The 20,761-nt window shown below is 37.2% G+C and overlaps 1 protein-coding gene and 1 long non-coding RNA gene across 3 annotated transcripts in view; both read right to left on the minus strand.

The window, feature by feature from the left end:
• The window catches only part of LOC136058856 (uncharacterized), a 440,039-nt gene that overhangs the window by 334,742 nt on the left and 84,536 nt on the right, over positions 1–20,761 (minus strand). The window lies entirely within an intron of this gene.
• IMPACT (impact RWD domain protein) lies at positions 3,579–19,953 on the minus strand. 2 transcript variants are annotated; one of them, XM_065752630.1, is made up of 11 exons: positions 19,876–19,953; positions 19,560–19,688; positions 18,242–18,294; positions 17,208–17,270; positions 14,479–14,564; positions 13,411–13,539; positions 13,026–13,120; positions 11,630–11,703; positions 9,307–9,397; positions 6,150–6,284; positions 3,579–3,784 (listed from the first exon to the last, which is right to left on the minus strand). In XM_065752630.1, the coding sequence occupies exons 1-11, from the start codon at positions 19,909–19,911 to the stop codon at positions 3,713–3,715; spliced, it is 963 nt and encodes a 320-aa protein (XP_065608702.1). In that variant the 5' UTR covers positions 19,912–19,953; the 3' UTR covers positions 3,579–3,712. The 2 variants fall into 2 exon arrangements, with proteins under 2 accessions (XP_065608702.1, XP_065608701.1); XM_065752629.1 differs by having other exon boundaries at positions 13,026–13,123.

The following is a 20,761-nucleotide window of genomic DNA, read 5'->3' on the forward strand; positions in this document are numbered from 1 at the left end:
GTGAGGTTTAATAGAAGTGTTTTGAAAGTATCAGTGCTCTTCTCCTTGAAGTTTTACAGAAAAATCAGAGAATCACTTCTTTAGAAAGTGCTTTGCCAAAAAATAACGTCATCAGACAAATCAGATAAAAACTTCACCTCTTGTTCTACTCAAGTTTGAGCAACAAAGAGAAAATAAAACATTCTCATACCACCTCAAAGGAGACAGAGACCCGAAGTAGTTTATCAGGTTTCAGTTGTACTTTTGATTCACTTCCAGTAAAGCAAAATTCACTGTGACAGTTCACTATAATCACTAAGTCCTTTTCTTGTTTTGTCCTAGCTAATGAAACTTGTAACTATTCCACAATTGGGAAATACATGTAAAGCCTATGTTTTCCTTAACAAATTTACAGCATTTGACAACAAAAACTCACTGTTAAAACTGGTGCTTCACTTTAACATTATACATTTTATGAGGATATTATTTTTAAAATTAAAGCTATTGCAAGCCTCTTTTGTAACTCCTTTCCCTTGCTGGATCCCACTTGCTAGTTCATGTAAGTTATTAAATAGAACCTGATCTCCCATCAGGTTGAACCATCACGTCCTGCACTGAAGAACACTGTGTCCCACTCTGCTCTAATTGATTTTTCAACATATTCCTCTAGATCCTTATTTATCAGTATTTTCCCGCAAGTTAAAGACTTAATTCTCGCACTTTACATTGATAGAGGAGATTATTACATCATTTAGTAGCAGAAGTTCAGAATATCATAATTCAGAATGATACATTCAGCAGGAACATGGCCTGTAAAACCCTCCAAGTTAAACATCTAACTTACTCAAAATCAAAGGTTGATCCCAGCCTTGCTACCTGGCACAGCAGGAAGCTGTGCTTTATCTAAAGCTAACCTCATGTCAGCACACTTCAGCTAAGTGCAAAAATTCACTTCTTTCCTGCTATCAGGAGCGACTTTTCCTTTTTCTGCTCAACTGAGCTTCACCACAGAAACCGGCAAAAACCTATCACGTATCTATCAGAAAAGGCAAACCAGAAAAACAACAGTCTCCAACTTCTCCTACCCCAAAACTAAAAGCCACTCGTCAGCAACATAAAAACCAAATTCTAAGGAAGTCAGGCCTTGTCTGTTAACTAGCTAACTGCACTATATGGGATGATAAAAGTGTAAGGATCAAAATATATTGCATGTGTCTGCTGCCACTCTGCTCTACACACAGTAGGTAATTTCTGTCCCTTAGTACCAGTCCCAGCATGAACATCCTACCACATCTCAAGTACTTCAACCACAATACAAAGAGCCAAATTTTTGATCCTGCCACGTAATGCCACTTGTGTTCAGCTAAGCAGTAGCATACAGACTCCATGAAACTCAGCTAATAATCAAACAAGAAGTATCACAAGGTTTTTTAGGTTACAGGGCCTGCTCTCTAAGGACAAAATCCAGCATTGCAAAACTCTTCTAGAAAGCCACATGAAAACATTCTTAGAATAAAGGAACTTGAAACTTGCACACAAAAAAGGAAGAGGCTGCAACTTTTCTTACTAAAATGTCCACAGGACAGCTAGCCAGCACTCTGTGTTTCCTCTGATTGAAGTAGTCTGAAAATAAAAGCTTATTTCAATTTCAATAACCTACTTTCAATGGTCTGTTTACCACCATTTTAAGTCACAGAGCATTCACTTTGCTCATTGATTGCATGACCTGTATGACTTATTACACTTAACAATGCAGTTATCAACAAACTGTTTCTTCCACTGTGGGGTTCCTGGGTTTTGTCATCACGCAACACTGAAACACAAGGTTGTTGAGGACAAGGGACAGCAATTGTCATGAAGTTTAAAAAAAAAAAACACCAAAAAATGAAAACACTTAGTGGTCAAAAACCTCACGTTGATCATTCAAAAGCTCACTTACCAAATCAGCTGTTGGTTCTGGAATCTCTTTGGAAAAAGGCCATACATTACCACAGTTACACCATAGGTGGAACTGAATCTATGGCAGCTGAACATCTCACAATTCACCTGTTTTCCACACTGAGTAACTGCAGCAATTTCACACTTTCATAAAAGCACCAGAAACTTTGGAATACTTAGGTCAATGTGTTAATGGCAACATTTTGACTCCAGAAGAGTCCACCAAACTACAGATGAGTAACTCCATTACTCAAAAAGTGCTAAGACTGGTACATATAATAATAGATGCAATTCCTTTCCTGGGAAGACTGCTATTTTGATATAGAAAATACAAATGTTAAGGATGAACCAGAAGCGTTTTAAAAGGCAGATGAGGTAACAGAACTGCATAAAATTGTTACAACCAATCAGATCAGGATCCAACTGCTAGAAAGTCTATGATAATGTCCTTGTGCATTTGTTTACTTATTTGTCTTTAAACTGCATACTTAATACAAACATATTTAGAATAGGAAGCACAAGGAAGCTTAAGGAGTATTTCTGTTGCTATACCAACTCTGGAACAGTTACTTCAATTAGATGAAGTTTGCACTGCACAAAGTTCAATAGGGAATTCATACTACACAACAGTTAAATGGAAAAACATACCAGCCAAAAGGTGCATACCAAACAGGTGGTTAAACAAGCTAGTCTCACAAATACACCTTTAAATTATATACCTACTGCCAGAGAAATGTCATTAAAAATACTCACAACTCTGATGTTACAATATAAGCAAAATTCATCAAGTGTATCCAAGAACATATCTGTGACTCAAATGCCAAGATTAACGAATTACAAAACAGAAAAATCAACTAGAGGGAAAAAAAAAAAAGACAAACCAGATAATTAAATTTCATCCTCTGCAAATGAAAGATACAAAAATATATATATATATTTTAAAACATATCTAAAAATTAATAAAACTAAATTTCAATATGAAATTAGCTGACGAGAAGTCCAGGTAATTTCTGTTTCATGCTCTAGAGAAAAGTCTAGAGGCTACTAATAGATGAGTAGAAAATCCAATCATTTCTAATTATTTTTTTCCCCCAACTACAGAACTAATTTCAAAATGTTTATGACTAGCTGTAATAAGTCTGATTTCAAAACCCCCATATTCTTTGCTGAAATCACTGGTTCTTTTAGTTACACAACACTTCCACCTTCAAGCTTTCAACATTCTTCAGGAGCCTGCTACTCAGGGTAAAATCCTCCAAGAAATATTAAAGAAATTTCTCTGTGTTTCTTTATTCATCACTCATGTTCTTTTCTTGTGTCAACAGGCAGGTGCTAACCAGCATGAGAACTGCATAAGCAGGATCAGACTCTCCAAAACCATATAGCACTGGCCACCAGTTTTACTATAAGGTATTGAACACTTGAAACTTCCTAAGTGACCTTGGCCTTTGAATAACTTCAGTCTCACTGTCAACACAACAAACTACTGAATTGAAGTTCCAACACAAGACAGATGTCTGAGTTTAAAATCTACAATGGGTAAACAATCTGCACTTTAAATCAGTCAGCCATCACTGAAGAGAGGAAACAGTTCAAGAATATAAAAAAGTTGTGTCCACATTCTTCTACAGAACAGCAAAAGAAATCACAGAACAAGATGAAAAATAGATATAGCTTTATTAAATTATCTTTTGAATACAAAACTCTGTATTAAATAAGGCATCAACATCCATGTTTGTCTTCTATAAATATGTGCAAAGTAATCTTTTTTAATTTTTAAAAATAAGTTAGTAAATTAGTGTTCTGTTCTCTTCCTGTTGTCCTTCCTTATCTTTTTGCTCTTTCCCACTGGTTTGGATGATTCTTCCTGAAATGAAGAATAAGCACATCAGAATTTAAAATAACATTCTTATATTCTTCTAGCAGTCTCTCAAAGTCACTCACACAAATTATTTTAAGTATGAAGCACTCAGTTTACTAGAACTTACTACAGTTTTGAACATTTTTAAACCCTTACTTTCATTATTTTGCCCGCTTATCTTACTATTTAGAAACTTCTGTTCTCAGCAGTGTTAAAATTAGACATAACTGCAACAGCGAAATCATACAGTACAAAAATAATCTAAGCTACTTCTATTCAAGGAGCAGCTTACCAGTACAGGAATACTTCTACACTATACTGTGGAACTGCTTCTAGTGCAGATGTTGCCCTGTCAAAGAAATTTACCATACACCAATACAGAAAAACTACTTTGCTAGGCAAAATAAATCTACAATGAGGAAAAACATCCTGGTCTTAGTAGAATAAGAGATGAGGTTTAACAAGATCAAGTGTAGAGCCTTGCACCTAGGTACAGGCTGGGGGACAACCTGCTGGAAAGGAGCTCTGAAAAGAGGGACCTGGGTGTCCTAGTGGATGACAGGCTGGCCACATGCCAGCAGTGTGCCCTGGTGGCCAAGAAGGCCAATGGCATCCTGGGGTGCATTAAGAAGAGCATGGCCAGCAGGTCGAGGGAGGTGATCCTCCCCCTCTACTCTGCCCTGGTGAGGCCTCACCTGGAGTACTGTGTCCAGTTCTAGGTTGCCCAATACAAAAGACAGGGATCTCCTGGAAAGAGTTCAGTGGAGGGCTACAAAGATAATAAAGGGTGTGAAACACCTCCCTTATGAGGAAAGGCTGAGAGACCGAGGTCTGTTCTGCCTTGAGAAAAGAAGACTCAGAGGGGATCTGATCCATGTCTACAAATATCCAAGGAGTGGAAGGCAAAGGGATGAAGCCAGACACTTCTCTGCAGTGTGTGGCAATAGGATGAGTGGAAATGGCCACAAACTGAAGCATAGGAAGTTCCACAAAACATGCGTGGAAACTTTTTCAGAGTGCAGGTGATGGAGCAGTGGCACAGCTGCACAGAGAGGTGGTGGAGTCTCCTTCTCTGGAGACGTTCCAGACCCGCCTGGACACCTACCTGTGCAACCTGGACTAGGGAGCTGCTTTGGCAGGGGGGCTGGACTTGATGATCTCTAGAGGTCCCTTTCAACCCCTACAATTCTGATTCTGTGAAGAGTTACCTTACGTTCCATCTGCTATTTTTCTGAAGAACATTGGTAACAAAACATGTTTGTTAATACACAGTAAAAAATACAATCCAACTGAGGTTGTTAGGAAAATAACACTTATCTATACTCACTTTTGGTCCTAAACCTTCTCTTGAGTATACACCTTGATACAATTTCCTTTTATTTTATAAAAAATACACTCAAACAAAATAAATTTGATCAACAGCTAAGAAAGTTATTCCATAAGTATATACAAACACCTCTGAATTGCTAAAAGTAATGGAGAAGTGCAGGGAGAGGAACATGGAAGAATACTCTGTCCAGCCACAGCAATCTCAAAGATGTTTGTATAAAAAGAAATCCTGACAGTTGCATACATTTTCAAGTATCTGTTAGTAATTATTTCTTACTGACATAAAGTTTCTACCATTAGTAACTATATATTTTAATATAACACTTATCTAATACATTTATCTGAGGATGAAGAAAAGAATGTTGAAAAATAGGAGTTATACACAATTAAGTGATCTACATATTCCATGTAAAGTGACATTTAAAGACATCTGGAATTCTCATCTTGAGTGATTTAAGCCCTCTTGGAACATTCCCCCTCCACCTTTTCTGTAATGCTAATGTGAGTTGAATTGTCAGTCTACCTTTCTTTTATTTTTTTTAATGATGCCAATCATCTACTATTTTAATAGTATCTTCTGTTGTTATGATGCTATATTATATTTTGTAATTTTGAAAATGTCTTTGAGTCTACTGAGGCATTCATATTTTACAATGCCTACAAGCTACAGTGATTCCTAAGCTCCGCCTGCCTACACAGTATAAACACAGCACATGTAAACATGAGAGGCAGCAGCAGCCAGTTTTCTTAACAGAGACCAGCTTATCACCTTCCTACCCTTCCTCAAGCTTCACCATGGTGCTCTGGACCACAGTTCTCAACTGCTGCCACACTCTTTTGCTGCACACCTCACGATCACAGATCACTAACATGGGAAGTTTTCACAAAGGCATACAATCATTGCAAACGGTCCTTACCAGTGCACGAACAAAGCAATCACAGGATGGCAGATACAACTTTACATTTCTTCTGGCTTCATCAAGAGTGACAGTTTACACACTTTCACATACAAACATCTCCACTTTAAGTGGAAGAAACTTACCACTGAATGTACATAGTTGTATTCCACAAGAATGTTTCTTGCACAATTGTTGATATGTTTAAAACGATCCGGTCCTAGCAGAATGCCTCCATACCAACGGGATACCACAACTAACACATTCTGGACATTCAAAATCTGTTTTAAAAAAAAAAAAGTACAGTGAATTGTATTTTAATGAAACTAGTTTTATTTTTGATAACTTCCTTAACTATAAAGTCTATTCATTAAGAAATTTTATTAAGAAATTACCATCAGGTCTGTATAACATATAACATAGAAATCATCAGAGGGTAACAAGTAATGACAATTCAGTAGTTGTGATCATTTTCACTGCCCAAATTTCTATTCAAAGCAAAAAAGTAAATACTGCCAAGATGTCCCTTCAGAAATGGCATAGTTACCTCACGCACAACAGTTGCTCACCAATGTTAAAAAAAAAAAAAAAAAAACCCTCAGGCATTACTTAAAAGGATAATTACTGAGTTATTTTAATTATTTTTTAACATGACACTATTATTTCCAGAGAACCTCACAAAGCAGATTGGCTTTCCACACTTGTGGAAATGTTGGTGGATAAAAAGACATGGTTCATCCAGATATTTAACATGGCAACTCAATGATCCTTGTAAGTCACTACAAAGTATTTTCTGATTTTATTGAATTCTCTTTTACTGTTGCCATACACAGAACTTAGCAACAACACTCAGGCAATGCAAGAAAATCTGTGTTTTCTGGGTTTGAATCAACATCCCTTACAGTCACTTTCTGAAATCCAAAAGACATATACAGTTCACGCTACATAATTTTACCAGCAATTAGGATTGAAAGGAAATAAATAACTTTCATAAAGCATTTTTAAGAACATCAGTAACAAAATAAAGGACATAGATAAGCAGAAGTGATAATTTCTTTTACTGAAATTAAAGGCATAAAACATGGAAGACTTTTGGCATCTTTATTTGTCACAACATCTAAATCCAGCAGCAGCAGAAACTAAACAGTGCATGAAAGATGACTAAATGTCAAAAACCATAACACTGAAATATAAGAAATATGCTATGGTATTGAAACATTTAGTGATAATCACCATTAGTTAGTCTTACAGGGATGGTGACTATGATCCTGATTTTCTTCCCTCCATCTAAATCTCTGTGAAAGGTCTTCGCTTACAAAACACTTCACTCACAAGAGTTGTGCACTATTTCCCTAATATATACACACAGACAGAGCAATCAGAGTTTCATTTGCTTAATGCAGAGCAAAATGCTGTGGACTGCAAGACACAAAGTGCTTTGGTGAAGTGAAAGGTGAGGACAAGCCATCTATCTATAAAGCAGGTAAATAACCATTCATCTTCATTAAAGAGAAAAAATATGCATAGATTAGCCTAATTTCAACAATCCTATTAGAAGATTTTACCTTTGTGAACACAGAAACATTGTTGGTATTTTAAATTTTTAAAAAAAGTAAAAAGAAGGAAGGGCAGTTTTTGGGACAGGCATTTTCTATTCTCCATTTACTAATCAGCCACAGAGTCAATTTATAACAACTTTTCACAGTAAACAGGATGTCAAACATAGTTGGGAAATATTTTAACCTAAATCTAAAATACTTTTCCTTTTAACCGGAAAGAGTGATCTTGACAGAAGTATTAGGTTTATCTCAAACAAGATAAGATCTCAACTGCAAAAGATCTATAACTACAACAATAACTGTATTATACTACTTTATTTTAATGCCCATATCTTAATTGCTTACAACAGAATAATTAAGAGAATTACATTAACACCTAGAAATCAGCCCTTAAACTACTTCAGTCTTTTCCTGTGAATTGAAACTGCACCTTTTTGATCCCTGCAGAAGTATAATCCTAAAGCACAAATATTCCCAGTAATTAGTACTACTAATGGAGAGATATGATCCATGTCATTTAGATGCATTCAAAAACAGACAAGACAGAATTTCATGCCATTTTCAACTGCACTTGTATGGACTGTTAAGCACTTCAACACTGTAAATCTGCTAAGTTTCAAAAATATACATTATAATACTGAGAAAGAGTCGATGAGCTCATGATAAAATGAGGAACAGTAACTGCAAAGCTGCTTCCTTATGCTACAATTATTACAATTGTATATTCAAGCCTACCATGTAAGCTTTATTTATGTAACATATGCAAGAATTTCTTTCAAAGTCAGAGTTTTTTAAAAAGCTTCAAAATGTTCTAAACAAAAAACACTGAAGTATCTCCATTAGTTTTAATATTTTTTTCCAGGCAAAAAAGAAATCTTTGAAATAAAAAAAAAAAAAGCTTTAAAGCAGTTTCCAAGAATAAGGGTACAGCACACTAAGCAACAGAATATACAAGTAAGAAGATAGATAAAGAAAACCTATGCTCCAAAGTTGATATGAATCTAAAATCAAAATGAAAAACAGTAGTGTGCTGATACAGTTAAGTGACTTGAGGTATAAAATGTATCCAGCTGTTCCCTTTAGTTAGGGTATTTTACTTATGGGTTTTAAAAGAGATTTTGATTCACCGACATGGTACAATCCATCTTCAATATACATTTAGCAGTAACTTCACCAAGGCTTTGTTTCCACACCTGAAAACTAAAATGCATGTGAATACAAGGGCTAAAGACCCAGAACTGGAAACAGCACTAAGAAATGGATAAAGCCATCAGAACAACTTGACTGCTTCATTCTCATTGACCTTTGCATTCAAAGCCCTACTCTGCAAATTCAAATGGAGCAAACAGTCTTCTGATTACAAACATTCAAGGAAATGGAAGTAAAGGCTGTGCATAGGTGAGCTGTTCCATCCTGTTAATCAGCCTCTTCCAGTCTTCATTTTCTGTATACCTTACACTGCATCACAAGCAGGGGATTCAAAACTTATTTCTCTTCTAAACCATTCCAACTATTAAAGCCATATATGAAACCTTATTTACTTTTATGATCCAAGACTTGGAAAACTCAACTCATTATATGCATCCAATAGTTGTGCTTTTTCCTTTGACTTCAGAGAAAGCAATCACCTATTGGGCTAAAAGAAGAGCAAGAATTAAAATGATCTGCTATAAGTTCATTCACACTGCTCTAATAGTTAAAATCTTTTCAAGACTATGAAAAGACAAAGATTGATTTCTATAACCTGCATAAGATGAAGAAGACGTCCACCTGCTGCTGTCTCCCCATCATCTTCACAGTCCTGTAAGAATGTATGCTTATCTTCACAGTATATTCTTAAAAAATATAGAAAGAAAGATAAGCATAAAACAGATTAAAATGGATTCCAGAAGTATAAACTAACATTGTAACTGACTAATGAAGACTCAGAGATCTTTCACAAACGTGCATCAATTCTGCTTTTCCACTAAGGACACTCACATCAAAACAGGATGAGGCTTAGGGTAAACCACAAATGCTATCTGTACAGAGGAGCAAATGTTATGAAGATTTTACATTATTTTAACTCTTCAGGTTAACTCCGTATTCAATACCAGTGTAAAGTCCTCAAAAAGAAGAAGCTTTAAGTGTAATTATTATAATAAAAACATAACTTAAACCAACAGCATCAGATACAGGTTCAAGTGATGGAATGCACACACAAGTTAAAAGAAGCCTGACAACAGTACTATTAGTTACTTATTAGTTAATTAGTTACTTCTACATTTCACAAGGAGTGCAAAGCTATTACTGAAACTGCTTCAAAATCACCATGCTGCTCATTGAGCCTTTCTCTAAAGCAGAGCTGTAACGGGTGGTATGCTTAAGGGCACTCTAGGAGACTTCAGTGCATGCTGTTTTGTACCAAGGTCAGGTATAAACTTCCAGAAGAAACGTTCACAAGTCTTTTGTTTTGTCATCTAATTGATATCATAACATCCGTACTTAGTTTAATATAAATGTGACATAAAAACAAAGAGGCCACTTTTACTGGCTGGAATATATGAAGTGATAACTACACCTCTATCGATAATCTGAAGTGTACTTAGATAGTATGAGTTAAAAGAGTCAGATCACCAGCAGCACTCTTTATAGAAGCCTTTCACTTAATCAGACATACTGGTGAAGTAAGCATTCACTTGCTCTCATTTAATATTTCATTAGGATCATCCCAGGGTGAACGTGAATGGATCACTTTCAATACATGCTTTTTCAGCTGACTTCTTCTGCCAGTATCGAAAGGGTTTCTTTTTATTGTTCTTTATATTCCCCAGAAAACCTGCATCACTATATGGACTGAGACTATTCTATTTTACATAAGCAATGACCCTACACCTGGGCTGTGGCAATCTCAAGCACAGATACAGGTTGGGCACAGAATGGCCTGAGAGCAGACCTGAGGAGAAAGATTTGGGAGTGTCAGCTGATGAAAGACTCAATGTCATCCAGCAATGTGCAACTGCAGCCCAGGAGGCAAACTGTATCCAGGGCTGCATCAAGAGAAGTGTAACCAGCAGGTCAAGGGAGGTGACTCTGCCCCTCTATTCTGCTCTCATGAGACCCCACCCAGGAGTACTGTATTCAGTTCTGGGGCCCCCAACACAAGAAGGTCATTGAGCTGTTGGAATGGATCCAGAGGAGGGCCATGAAGATGATCAGAGGGCTGGAGCACCTCCCCTACAAGAACAGGCTAACAAAGGTGGGGCTCTTCAGTCTGGAAAAGAGAAGGCTCTGAGGAGACCTTACAGAGGCCTTCCTGTACCTGAAGGGGGCCTACAAGAAAGCTGGGGAAGGTTTTTTCTGAAGGGCATGCAGTGTCAGATCGAGGGGAAATTGTGTTAAACTGGAAGATGGAATATTTAGATTAGATATCAGAAATAAATTCTTTACTGTGAGGGTGGTGAGACACTGGAACAAGTTCCAGAGAGGTTGTGGATGCCCCCTCCCTGGAAACACTCATGGCCAGGCTGGATAGGGCCATGAGCAACCTGGTCTAGAGGGAGGGGTTCAAAGATCACAAAAGTTGTCAGACAGACCATTGCCAAATCCATTATTACCCATTTCTCATTTCCCCTGAAGTTTCATGTATTTCAGCCAATTTCATATGCCAGTTCACATTTGGTTTTGTGCTTCAGCTCTTATTTCAACTAAAAATTTTTGGTCATTTCTAAATGGCTCAAGTGGTCAGGTAGAAAAATGTTGCTTTGCATAAGTAGAACTACATTTAGGATGAAGCAGTAATTCCTTAATCACACTTCCTATACAAACTATACCAACACGTATTTCAGTCCACTCTTCAGATGTTTGTTTTTTAAATCTTCAGTGCTGTGCTGTTTTACTATCTTTCTGGTTTTTTTCTTACTATGTGTTCTGCCTTCTTTTTCCCAAGTTGAAAATAAATCATAAAATCTTTAACACACAAATAGGAAACTTACTCTCATGAGCAAGGAATTTCTTCGGTGGGTTTTACCTTTCTCATGCCCAGCACTCACTTGGCAAGGAACAGCAGAAAAATCACCATCTCTCACCTGTATGCATATATGTTGTGGGTGGCACTTGCAATTTTCTTATTCTCATATAATTTTTCAAGAACTCTCTTTACCTTAAGAAAAAATGTAAACAAAACAGAAATTAGTTTATTTTTATAATGGGGGATTTCACATACACCATCTCAATATCATTGTTAAACAAGCATCTTTCCACTACTACAGTGAAACATTTTAACATAAAATTAATTAAATATTCAGTGTGTTAACCCATGGAGTGCCACTATGCCAGTACACTCATGCCAGTTCCAGATCGTTTTCCAGAGATACTAAAAACAGCTGTTCCTTGAATTGGCCCACTGTGTACATTCACTAATGTACTACCAGCAAATAGATATAATGCAGAAGAATCACTCAAAGAATATACAGCTGTAGCATAAAAACCTAAATGAATGTACAGTATGTATGAAAAAAGGTCAGGTATGGAAGCAGAGCAGAACTCTGACAGAATAGTATCAATGAAGTTACTATGATTAAAAACAAATCAGCAAAAACAGATTGTATGTATTTAAACATTTAAAGGGAACTGGAGTATGAAGGTGTTGAACCTTGACTAAGGTATGTAAACCTATGTTGAATGTTAATTAAGGTATCTAATGTACCAGTTAAAACTGCTTCTGCAGAAGAGGGCAACTGATATGATACCAACATCTCAAATGTACTCCAGCAAACATTCAGGTCAACGTAAAGACCAACAAGTTTTATACCCATGCTAAGCAAATTAATAGAAGGAAAATAAAACAAAACAATCACAACATCACTACAGCTTAAAACACTACTGCCCTTGTATAGGGAATTATGCTTCTAAAAATCTGTCAGTCTGTCAAGATTATTTCAGAGTTGCAGAGCTCGTGCTTCCAGTTAGTTAATCTAGCCCATCTGGAATTTCAAAAAGCATTTGACAAGATCTGTTACCAAAAATTCTTGAAATAAAAGCAAGAATTGGATACAAGCAAAGAGGAAAATATCCACAAGGTTTAACTCCTAGTTAATGACAAGAAAAGATGAGTACATCAGTAGTTTCCACACAGAAGAAGGATCATCAAAGGAGACAGAAGTTAACAGATGCAAAGGGATGTACCAGGTGACTGAACTGTGTCCAAAAGACATATTTCAGAGTTTTCACACACTTAAGAATAAGGGATAGCAACATCCATCCACCTCAAAAATAAAACTAGAAAATTACCAGGAAACACTGCAGAGCTGACACTTAAAGAGTTATCCAGACAATAATGAAAGGCAAAGACTGATGACTACTCAGATGACACTGACACACAAAGATGCAAAGAAAGATATAGTCATCTAATTGCAAGTATTTCAGTAATATTTTGTCAAGCCCAAAGTAAAGACAAAAAGAGTAGGTGTGATCTCTACTAACTTGTCTGGGTGTCACCACAGGAGCCAGATGTGCCTGGAAAGTACTTCTTCGATCTGTGAGAGGGCTTCCATGATGTATCACTGGCAGTTCCTCATCTACTGATCACAAATCACAAAGTGTTCATTTTCTTTAAGGGTACTGAAACAACCTATACGGTTACATACCTAAAGATCTTAGCATTAACCAATCTCTTTTTTAATAAAGTTATGTACAGACTTGACATGCAGAACCACCAAAAACATACACAGTTATCTGCAATCATTATTAATCTTAATTATGATTTTTTATATTACTGATTTTATTCAAAAGCTGAGTAGAAAAACTGAAACCTAAGGCCACTCTTTCCTAAATTATTTCATTGCAATTAACAAGAAAACATTTTTACCTTCTTGACTTTCAGATGTGATAAAATTCAAGATTTCAACTGGATCTTCCTGAACAGGCTGATAGCCCAGGAGAAAATCATCTCCACTGTCTTCATCAACTTCTTCAGTGGTTTTCTTAATATCTGGTTCTATACAAATATAAGTAGTAAGTTGACTTATTACATACTATTCTGAGAGATAAGCAATACAAACTCTAATTATTTCTCTATTAAATGTCTAGCTGTTCAGCTTAAATCAGTTTGCTAGTAAGAAAAAATTATGAAATGCAGAATAATGTTAATTACAACAAAAAACAGAAATGCTTTATCTGGGATTACTAAAATCACGTTTAGAATTAGGAACAAAATACTTATACCATGAGTCCATGTATAGTTTATTCTGTTTTAATACTAACACTATTTCTAAGAAGAAAATAACTACAGTGTTTATATTAAGTACTTACGTTACTATTAATTTAATCTGGATGTAGGAACCGAAATAATCTGATATTTTAATTAGTATAAGATAGCAGCAAAGTACAATTTTTTATTGAAAGACTAGACATTATCATGAAGAAGCACTGAAAATACACCTTTTATTCCTCCCTTTTCAGCCCTTCATTCTTCATGGGAGTGAGCTAACATCCACTACATTAAAAATATTTCTATTTCCATCCGCCACAAGCGCACACACACATGCATTTCATGAGTGACATGAGTTTCAAGTTCAGCATTTTAATGGGGAAAAGGACCATTGTTTATGGAAAGAGTAGCTGTACAAGCCCCATCACTACTAGAGTAACAGCAGAAAAATCACCGCAACTCCAGTTGTGAAGGAACTTTTAATCACAGTATAGTAAAACTGAGGAATTTGTTTTACTTAATTGCAACCACCCCCCTCATTTTTATCTTCAACTGCTTTTTAAGAAATGGAATCTATCATTGTAATACAATAAGCCAAATCAGAGATTGCATTCTCTTACCCAGATCAGTATAGAAAATTGGGAATAAATCTTTAACCGGCAGTGAAATCTTAATTTGCAGCTGAACAAGAAGTAAACAAAAAAATCCATGTATCTCCTGAAGTACCTGAATTTGATGACTGTGCCTTTTCCACCAAAACTTCTCGTATCTTCTCCACCCATAAATAAAGAATACTTTCACCAAGATTCTGTCTGGAAGTTAAAACTCACAATGAATAAGAAATTTATTTATTTCAGATTTCACTTAGAAAGTATCTACATTAAATAAGACACAGATTTCAGACATGCAGTATTAAAATATTACAGTCTATTACTATAAGGAGCTCATGCTTGTGGAATCTTAACGACAATCAGCATCATTATATAATATACTGCACTTTTTTGACTTTAAAAACACCAATACTAGAGGAAAACAGGAAACTGACAAACTTTTTGGCCTACAGAGAAAACAACTGTGAGTACAATAAATTAGATAGCCCTCAGTATTTTCAAAAGGATACTAAGCCAGGATAGCTAGTTTTTGAGAGTGCTCTGGATTGGTTTTCAAAACGTTCTGTACTGAATGTGGTGATCTCCTTCAGGCACTCTACCTGTTGTCTCTCCTTCACCTCAAGGAGTCTCTTCCCCATCATGCACTCAGCATATATATACAGCAGGGGCTGATCCTGCAGGACTTGGACAGTAGGTCAGTGGTAGCTGACACAGTGGAGCAGCAGAAAGACATGCTACAGTTTGGTGATGATAAATTCTATAGGAGAGGGAGGAGAGGTAAAGCTTAAGATTAAGCTTAAGAGCCCTTAGCTGGCACAGTCATGTATTATAGTAATGGAAGAGGAAGTGATAAATGTTTTTATGTGCACATTCTGAGTTAAGAAACACTGCCCTAACGTTCAGTAGGACCAAACCATCCCAAAATATATTTTAAAAAGTGCCCTGAAAACTAACTTTCCAAATTACATTTTAACATGTTTATGATCTGTGGATGTTAGTCTCAAAACCAGAAGTGAAAACGTAGGGCTTTAGCCAACTCACAGTTTCTCTGTTAATAATTTTATTCTTACTGCCACCATCTGGGACAGCATATAAATACACATCAGTAACAAATTTATACTCTAAAATGCTTATATTGCTCAGTGCATACAGCACTACTGCCAAATGAAATTAGAAATTCAAAAAAATATACATATTTTAAGAAAATAAATTAAAGCAAAAATAAAGAATTTGTAAACTTGTAGCTGTCCCCAAAACCCTGACAGACTCCAGAACAAGTGAAAACCCAGACTTTGTGTAGCTGCTTATCATACAGAAGCACTATTTTAATAATTCATGAAGAACCATGCTTGTTTTAATGATGGAATGAGAATTCAGACAATAAATAAGATTTTTCTGTATTTCTATAGCTATAACCCAATTTCAGTTTCTGCCTATTACACTTGGCCTCAAAGGTTACTTTTACAGACAACTATTTTTCTTGGCACTTGTATCTAAATCATGAAACAAAGTTTTGTTGTTGAAAAAATAAATCTTACCAGAAGAGTATATGAAAAAATAAAATGGATCCAAATATTTGCTGTATTTTTTAAATTTTAAGAATTTTGGGCCTATCAAAACAGACATATTGCTATCTGCTTTTCCCATCTCCTTAAGAAGACATAGTGAGTTCCTGGCAGTATAGCTCAGATGGTTTGCAAAACTAAGCAATTTAGATCGCTAGGGATTCAAAACCAGGTAAACCACACACTGTAAACGACCCAGAGTAATTATGTTTACCTGACAACTATTTAGACAGTGCATAGATAAAAGGCTTTTACAAACACTTTGTACATCAGTGACAACTCCAGCAGGGTTTTAAAACACACTCTTAAAATGACACATATGGTCTAAAGAACAAACACATTCATTTCCTGCTGATCAAACAAAAATGGCAGGAGACCAACAAAGGCTCCTTGCAAAGAAAGAGTGCTTAACAACCAAGCTATTCCTCCTTGAAGTGACAAGATGCTCTAGACAGCCTGGATGCTCAGGACAGAGTTCAGGAAGGGCATACAGCAGCTCTGCTTCTGGTGAAGACTCCAAAGAAACAGGACACTGTTCTTTTTCCTCCACTCTAGAACTTTTACCTTCAAATCCTGAGTCAACTTTGCTTGGTTAGATTAAAAGGAAGCCACATAACTGATGTAACTTGGTAATTACATAAAAATGAAACAGCCAAACAAAACAAATAAAAACACCAAGCGTCTTTCTTATTTTATGGGATTAAAACATATATCTTAAGCAAGGCACTCAGATTTCACTATTTTGGGCACAGCAGTGCTTGCTTATGACAAAATTTCACTTCATTTAGCTCATACTGTACATGGATCTGAAAGGAGTCAATAAACAGCATAAAATTACTCCATTTAATATTTCAATTTCATAGCAATTTTAAAATATGAGTTTTCTTAAAGTTATGTTTATTCTCATACATCAAAAGTTGTTAGCTATGCACTGTGATAACGTGGTTTGCTATGTTGCAGATTCTAGTTAAAAGACTCTGCTAATTGTGCTTGTTTCAAAACCCACCTACAACTCAATTCTGAAAGTATCTTGAGATTCTACAGGGTCACAAATTAGGAACCAAAATTAAGACCTCCATTCTTAAAGAGCACCAGGTCTAAACAATATAAAAGAAACTGACAGAGTTTGAGACAATTCATTCTTAAAAGATGTTTAATATATACGTAGCACTGAATGTTAGATGGCTGCTGCATCAACCACTACACTCACTAGCTAAGCAGTTACCTAAAAGCACACACTAACCACATGAAACTGAAGATGTATCATCCACAGACTTACATATATATTTCTTCCAAACTATTTGCTAGTTCAGTATAATCTTGTCCCCGAAGCCAAGGAGCACTAGAATAAAAAGAAATATAATGAAAATGGTGCCTGTACTCTGATTCCAACATCTCAACAAACATTCATTTTGAAATAAATGTGATAAACACCTTGAAAATAAAACATCATCCCCACGTGTAAATATCCCAGTAAAAGCATGATCACCTAGTTCCCTCTAAAATGCCTAGCCTTGGGAATTTTATATAAGATTTTCTTATCTCATGTATGAAAGCTGGACCCCTTTTGTTAGGCTACCATCATTGCAGAGTCACCCTATGTATTATCAGCTTACTTTATAGACTCACTCAGCATTATCGTGCTTTCAATATTTGGTATTATCCTTCAGTTCTGTACTCATACCCTTTTAGTCTCATGTTAAGCTATAAATTTTGCCCCAAGTTCACCAGTACTGTTTCAAATTGTTTTGCCAATACTTTTCAAAAATTCAAGAATAGATGCTGTGTGCCCTGCAGGCCTGATACCTCTACTCTCTAAATCAGAAGTGTGGCTGACATGCTTCTAATTCCCATCTGGTTTATATGTCAAGGGGACTTGTGAAGAGTAGGGAAGAAAAAAAGCAAGTGGCACATGCTTTGGTTCCATATCAATCAGATTGAGTGCTCAGGTGAAAAGTGTGCCTTAAAATCTAAAAGAAGGATCCAGACAAGAGAGGCACACTCAAGGAAGCAGTAAGACATCTCTGTCCAAGACACCAAAGAGCAACCACTGTACCTCCACAGTCTAATTGCTGCCTTGACAGAAAATAATACTGTGAGAATTAGAGCTCTGAGAGATTAAACTATCTTTGTGAGACAGACTTAGGGGAGAGAATATAATATTATTGTAACAACCAGGATATTTTAATTCAAAAATTCATCTTCAACTTACACATTACACAATCAACAACAGTACCTCTGTTTAAAAAAAAAAAAGCAACAAACCAACAAATATTTGAAGGAAAGCAACTCGCAGCAAGCAGTTTCACTCACTTCAGCTGATAAATAGGTGGCTCTGCAGTTGGGTATCCTGGAGGCAAAATCACCTGAAAGAAATTCAGAGTGATTGTTCATTGTATTATTCAGCTAGCTAAGCTTTCCTAATGGACTCCAACATTTTGCTATTCAGTTAGGCTGATCTGAATGTTGCTTGTTTCCACACTTCAGAAAAGTGTATCTAGAAGCAGCTGCAGATTCACTCAGGTGTCCTAACAAAGTCAATTTTACAAACAGTATGTCTAAAATGAGATTTTAAAGAAAAACACTGAGATATGATTCTGTGGACGTGGAATTTGGATATGTAAATACTGTGAATGTCTTAAGCAAGTTGTGCTGTCAAAGGAATCACAGAACTGCAGGGAACGGACCTCAAGAAATCATCAAGTCCAACCCCCTGCTAAATCAGGTACTCTATAAAAGGTCACACAGGTAGGTGCCCAGCCAGGTCATGAATATGTCCATAGAAGGAAATTCCACAACCTCTCTGGGCAAAATCACCCTTGTGGTTGAGCAGTTCTACCATGCTAATACAGAACTTACTACTTTCAAGTTTTAGGCCATTAGTCCATCACCAAGAACAGTCCAGCCTCATCCATTTGAGCCCCACCTCCCATTACGTATTTATAAACATTTATTAGATCCCCTCTTAGTCTACTTTCCCCAGGCTGAACAGAGACAGCTTTACCCAGCCTTTCCTAATACAAGAGATGCTCCAGAACTTTTATCATCTTTGCGTCCCTCTGCTGCAGTTCTTCTAGGAGATCCTTGTCTTTTTTCAACTGGGGAGCCCAGAACTGGACACAGTAGTCTAAACGTGGCCTCATCTGGGCAGAGTAGAAGGGAAGGATCACCTCCCTCACCCTGCCTGGTCACGCTCCTTCTAATGCACCCCAGGATGCCATCGGCCTTAGCCACCAGGGCACACTGCTGGCTCATGGCCAGACTGCTGATCTACAGGATCCCAAGACTCTTCACTGCAGAGCTCAACTCCAGCAGGTCATCCCCTAACCTGTACTGACACGTGCAAGTCTCTACACACTTGTTCTTGTTAAACCTCAGTAGGTTCCTCCCTGCCCTACTCCCAAGTCTGTCCAGGTCTTGATGAGCTGTAGCACAGCCTCCTGGTGTGTCAGCCAATCTTCCCAGCTTTGAGAACCACCACTGAAAAGAGTTTCACAGACTCCAAACCGAAAACTTCTTAACCTACGTGAGTAGATACTAAATCCTATTTTAAAGGGTTTCACACAGGCACAAGGTTTTGCCTGCCCGAGTCCCACAGCGCACTATGTCAAACTGCCCAGCAGTACTGTACCTGCAAGCAGAGGGTCCACTTCGGTTGATCCAGACAGTCACCGATCTTAATACAATAGATTTTCTCAGCTTCGTCAACAACACACCAATCTTCACCGTATATGGACGAGAGGGCTTCGATTTCATCAATCTAGAGAAAGCACCGCGTACAAAACATTAAGCAAACAAACCCTACAGCCTTGTGTGCCAGTCAGAGCTTTAAGTTCTCTCCTCTACGGCTTATTTACAAACACGACAAGATCAGTGCAGCACCAGACAGCTATAAAAACTGAGGACCCCGCAGCTCTCGCCGCCCCTTCCCCCCCACCGCCGCTCACTTGCTGCTGTGCCACCTCGGTGCCGGTCGCCGCCATTGGTGCTGGAAATGGGACGCAAGGCGGAAAGGGCGGGCAGCCCCACTGCGCATGCTCCTCGCCGGCCGCTGCCCGCCTGTCTGACTGCGTGCCCGGGCAACGATTTACCAAAGACAGCCTTGATCTGTAAAGATGTTTAATGCTTCAGTGTAAAGTATAGGCATAACTTATTTCACTGTTCGTGTGTTTCCTTCCAATGTATTTTTATAGTGACTTGTTTTCAAGCTGAGGTTTGTTTTTCCACTGTCTTGGGAGCTGAGAGAATCTGCACATGCTCTGGGGAACAGAATCAGAATTCAGAATGATTGTAACAAAGAGGACGCATTCAAAAACAAACAGGCAAACAAGAAAAAACAAAACAACACAATGGGATGCGTCATCTACTCAGGATGATGAATAGAGAGAAATTCAGCACTCTATTATCAGCTTCAGAAATTCAGGGTGGAGAATCACTGGTTAGGATTTGTTCCACAGTAGGGATTTGGGAGCGAGAGTGAATCCCAAATTAAGCATTTACCAGTTGTGCTGTGCTTTTCTTAAACAAGAACTGTCATGCCGATATGTCTAAATACATGGGAGGTACAGTAAGACACATGAGGCAATCCTGCTTTGTGTGGAACAGCTGAAGCCCAAGCTCAAACTTCGTGTTCAGTTTTAGAGCTGCTCTTTAAGAAAAATGTGCACTAACTGAAGTCTAGATTAAAGCAGTAAAATCAATCATAAATCTAGAAAGTCTGATAATCTGTGAAGACTTGAGATACAGAGTTTGTTAACTTAAAGAGGATGTTGAGAGAGGTAGGTAACCTTAATGCTACAGATCACTCTCAGATCTCCCTCTGAGATATGGAAA

The sequence above is a fragment of the Cyrtonyx montezumae genome, unplaced genomic scaffold, assembly GCF_038088225.1.
Source record: "Cyrtonyx montezumae isolate F1298 unplaced genomic scaffold, pur_monq_1.0 scaffold_8, whole genome shotgun sequence".
In the NCBI taxonomy this organism is placed as follows: domain Eukaryota; kingdom Metazoa; phylum Chordata; class Aves; order Galliformes; family Odontophoridae; genus Cyrtonyx; species Cyrtonyx montezumae.

Coding starts and splice junctions, on each gene's coding strand:
- IMPACT (XM_065752629.1), bottom strand. CDS start 19,911: ATGGCGGCGACCGGCACCGAGGTGGCACAGCAGCAA. Junction 19,689..19,875: donor CCGAGGTGGCACAGCAGCAA/GTGAGCGGCGGT, acceptor TGCTTTCTCTAG/ATTGATGAAATCGAAGCCCT. Junction 13,540..14,478: donor GGCACAGTCATCAAATTCAG/GTACTTCAGGAG, acceptor ATATTTGTATAG/AACCAGATATTAAGAAAACC.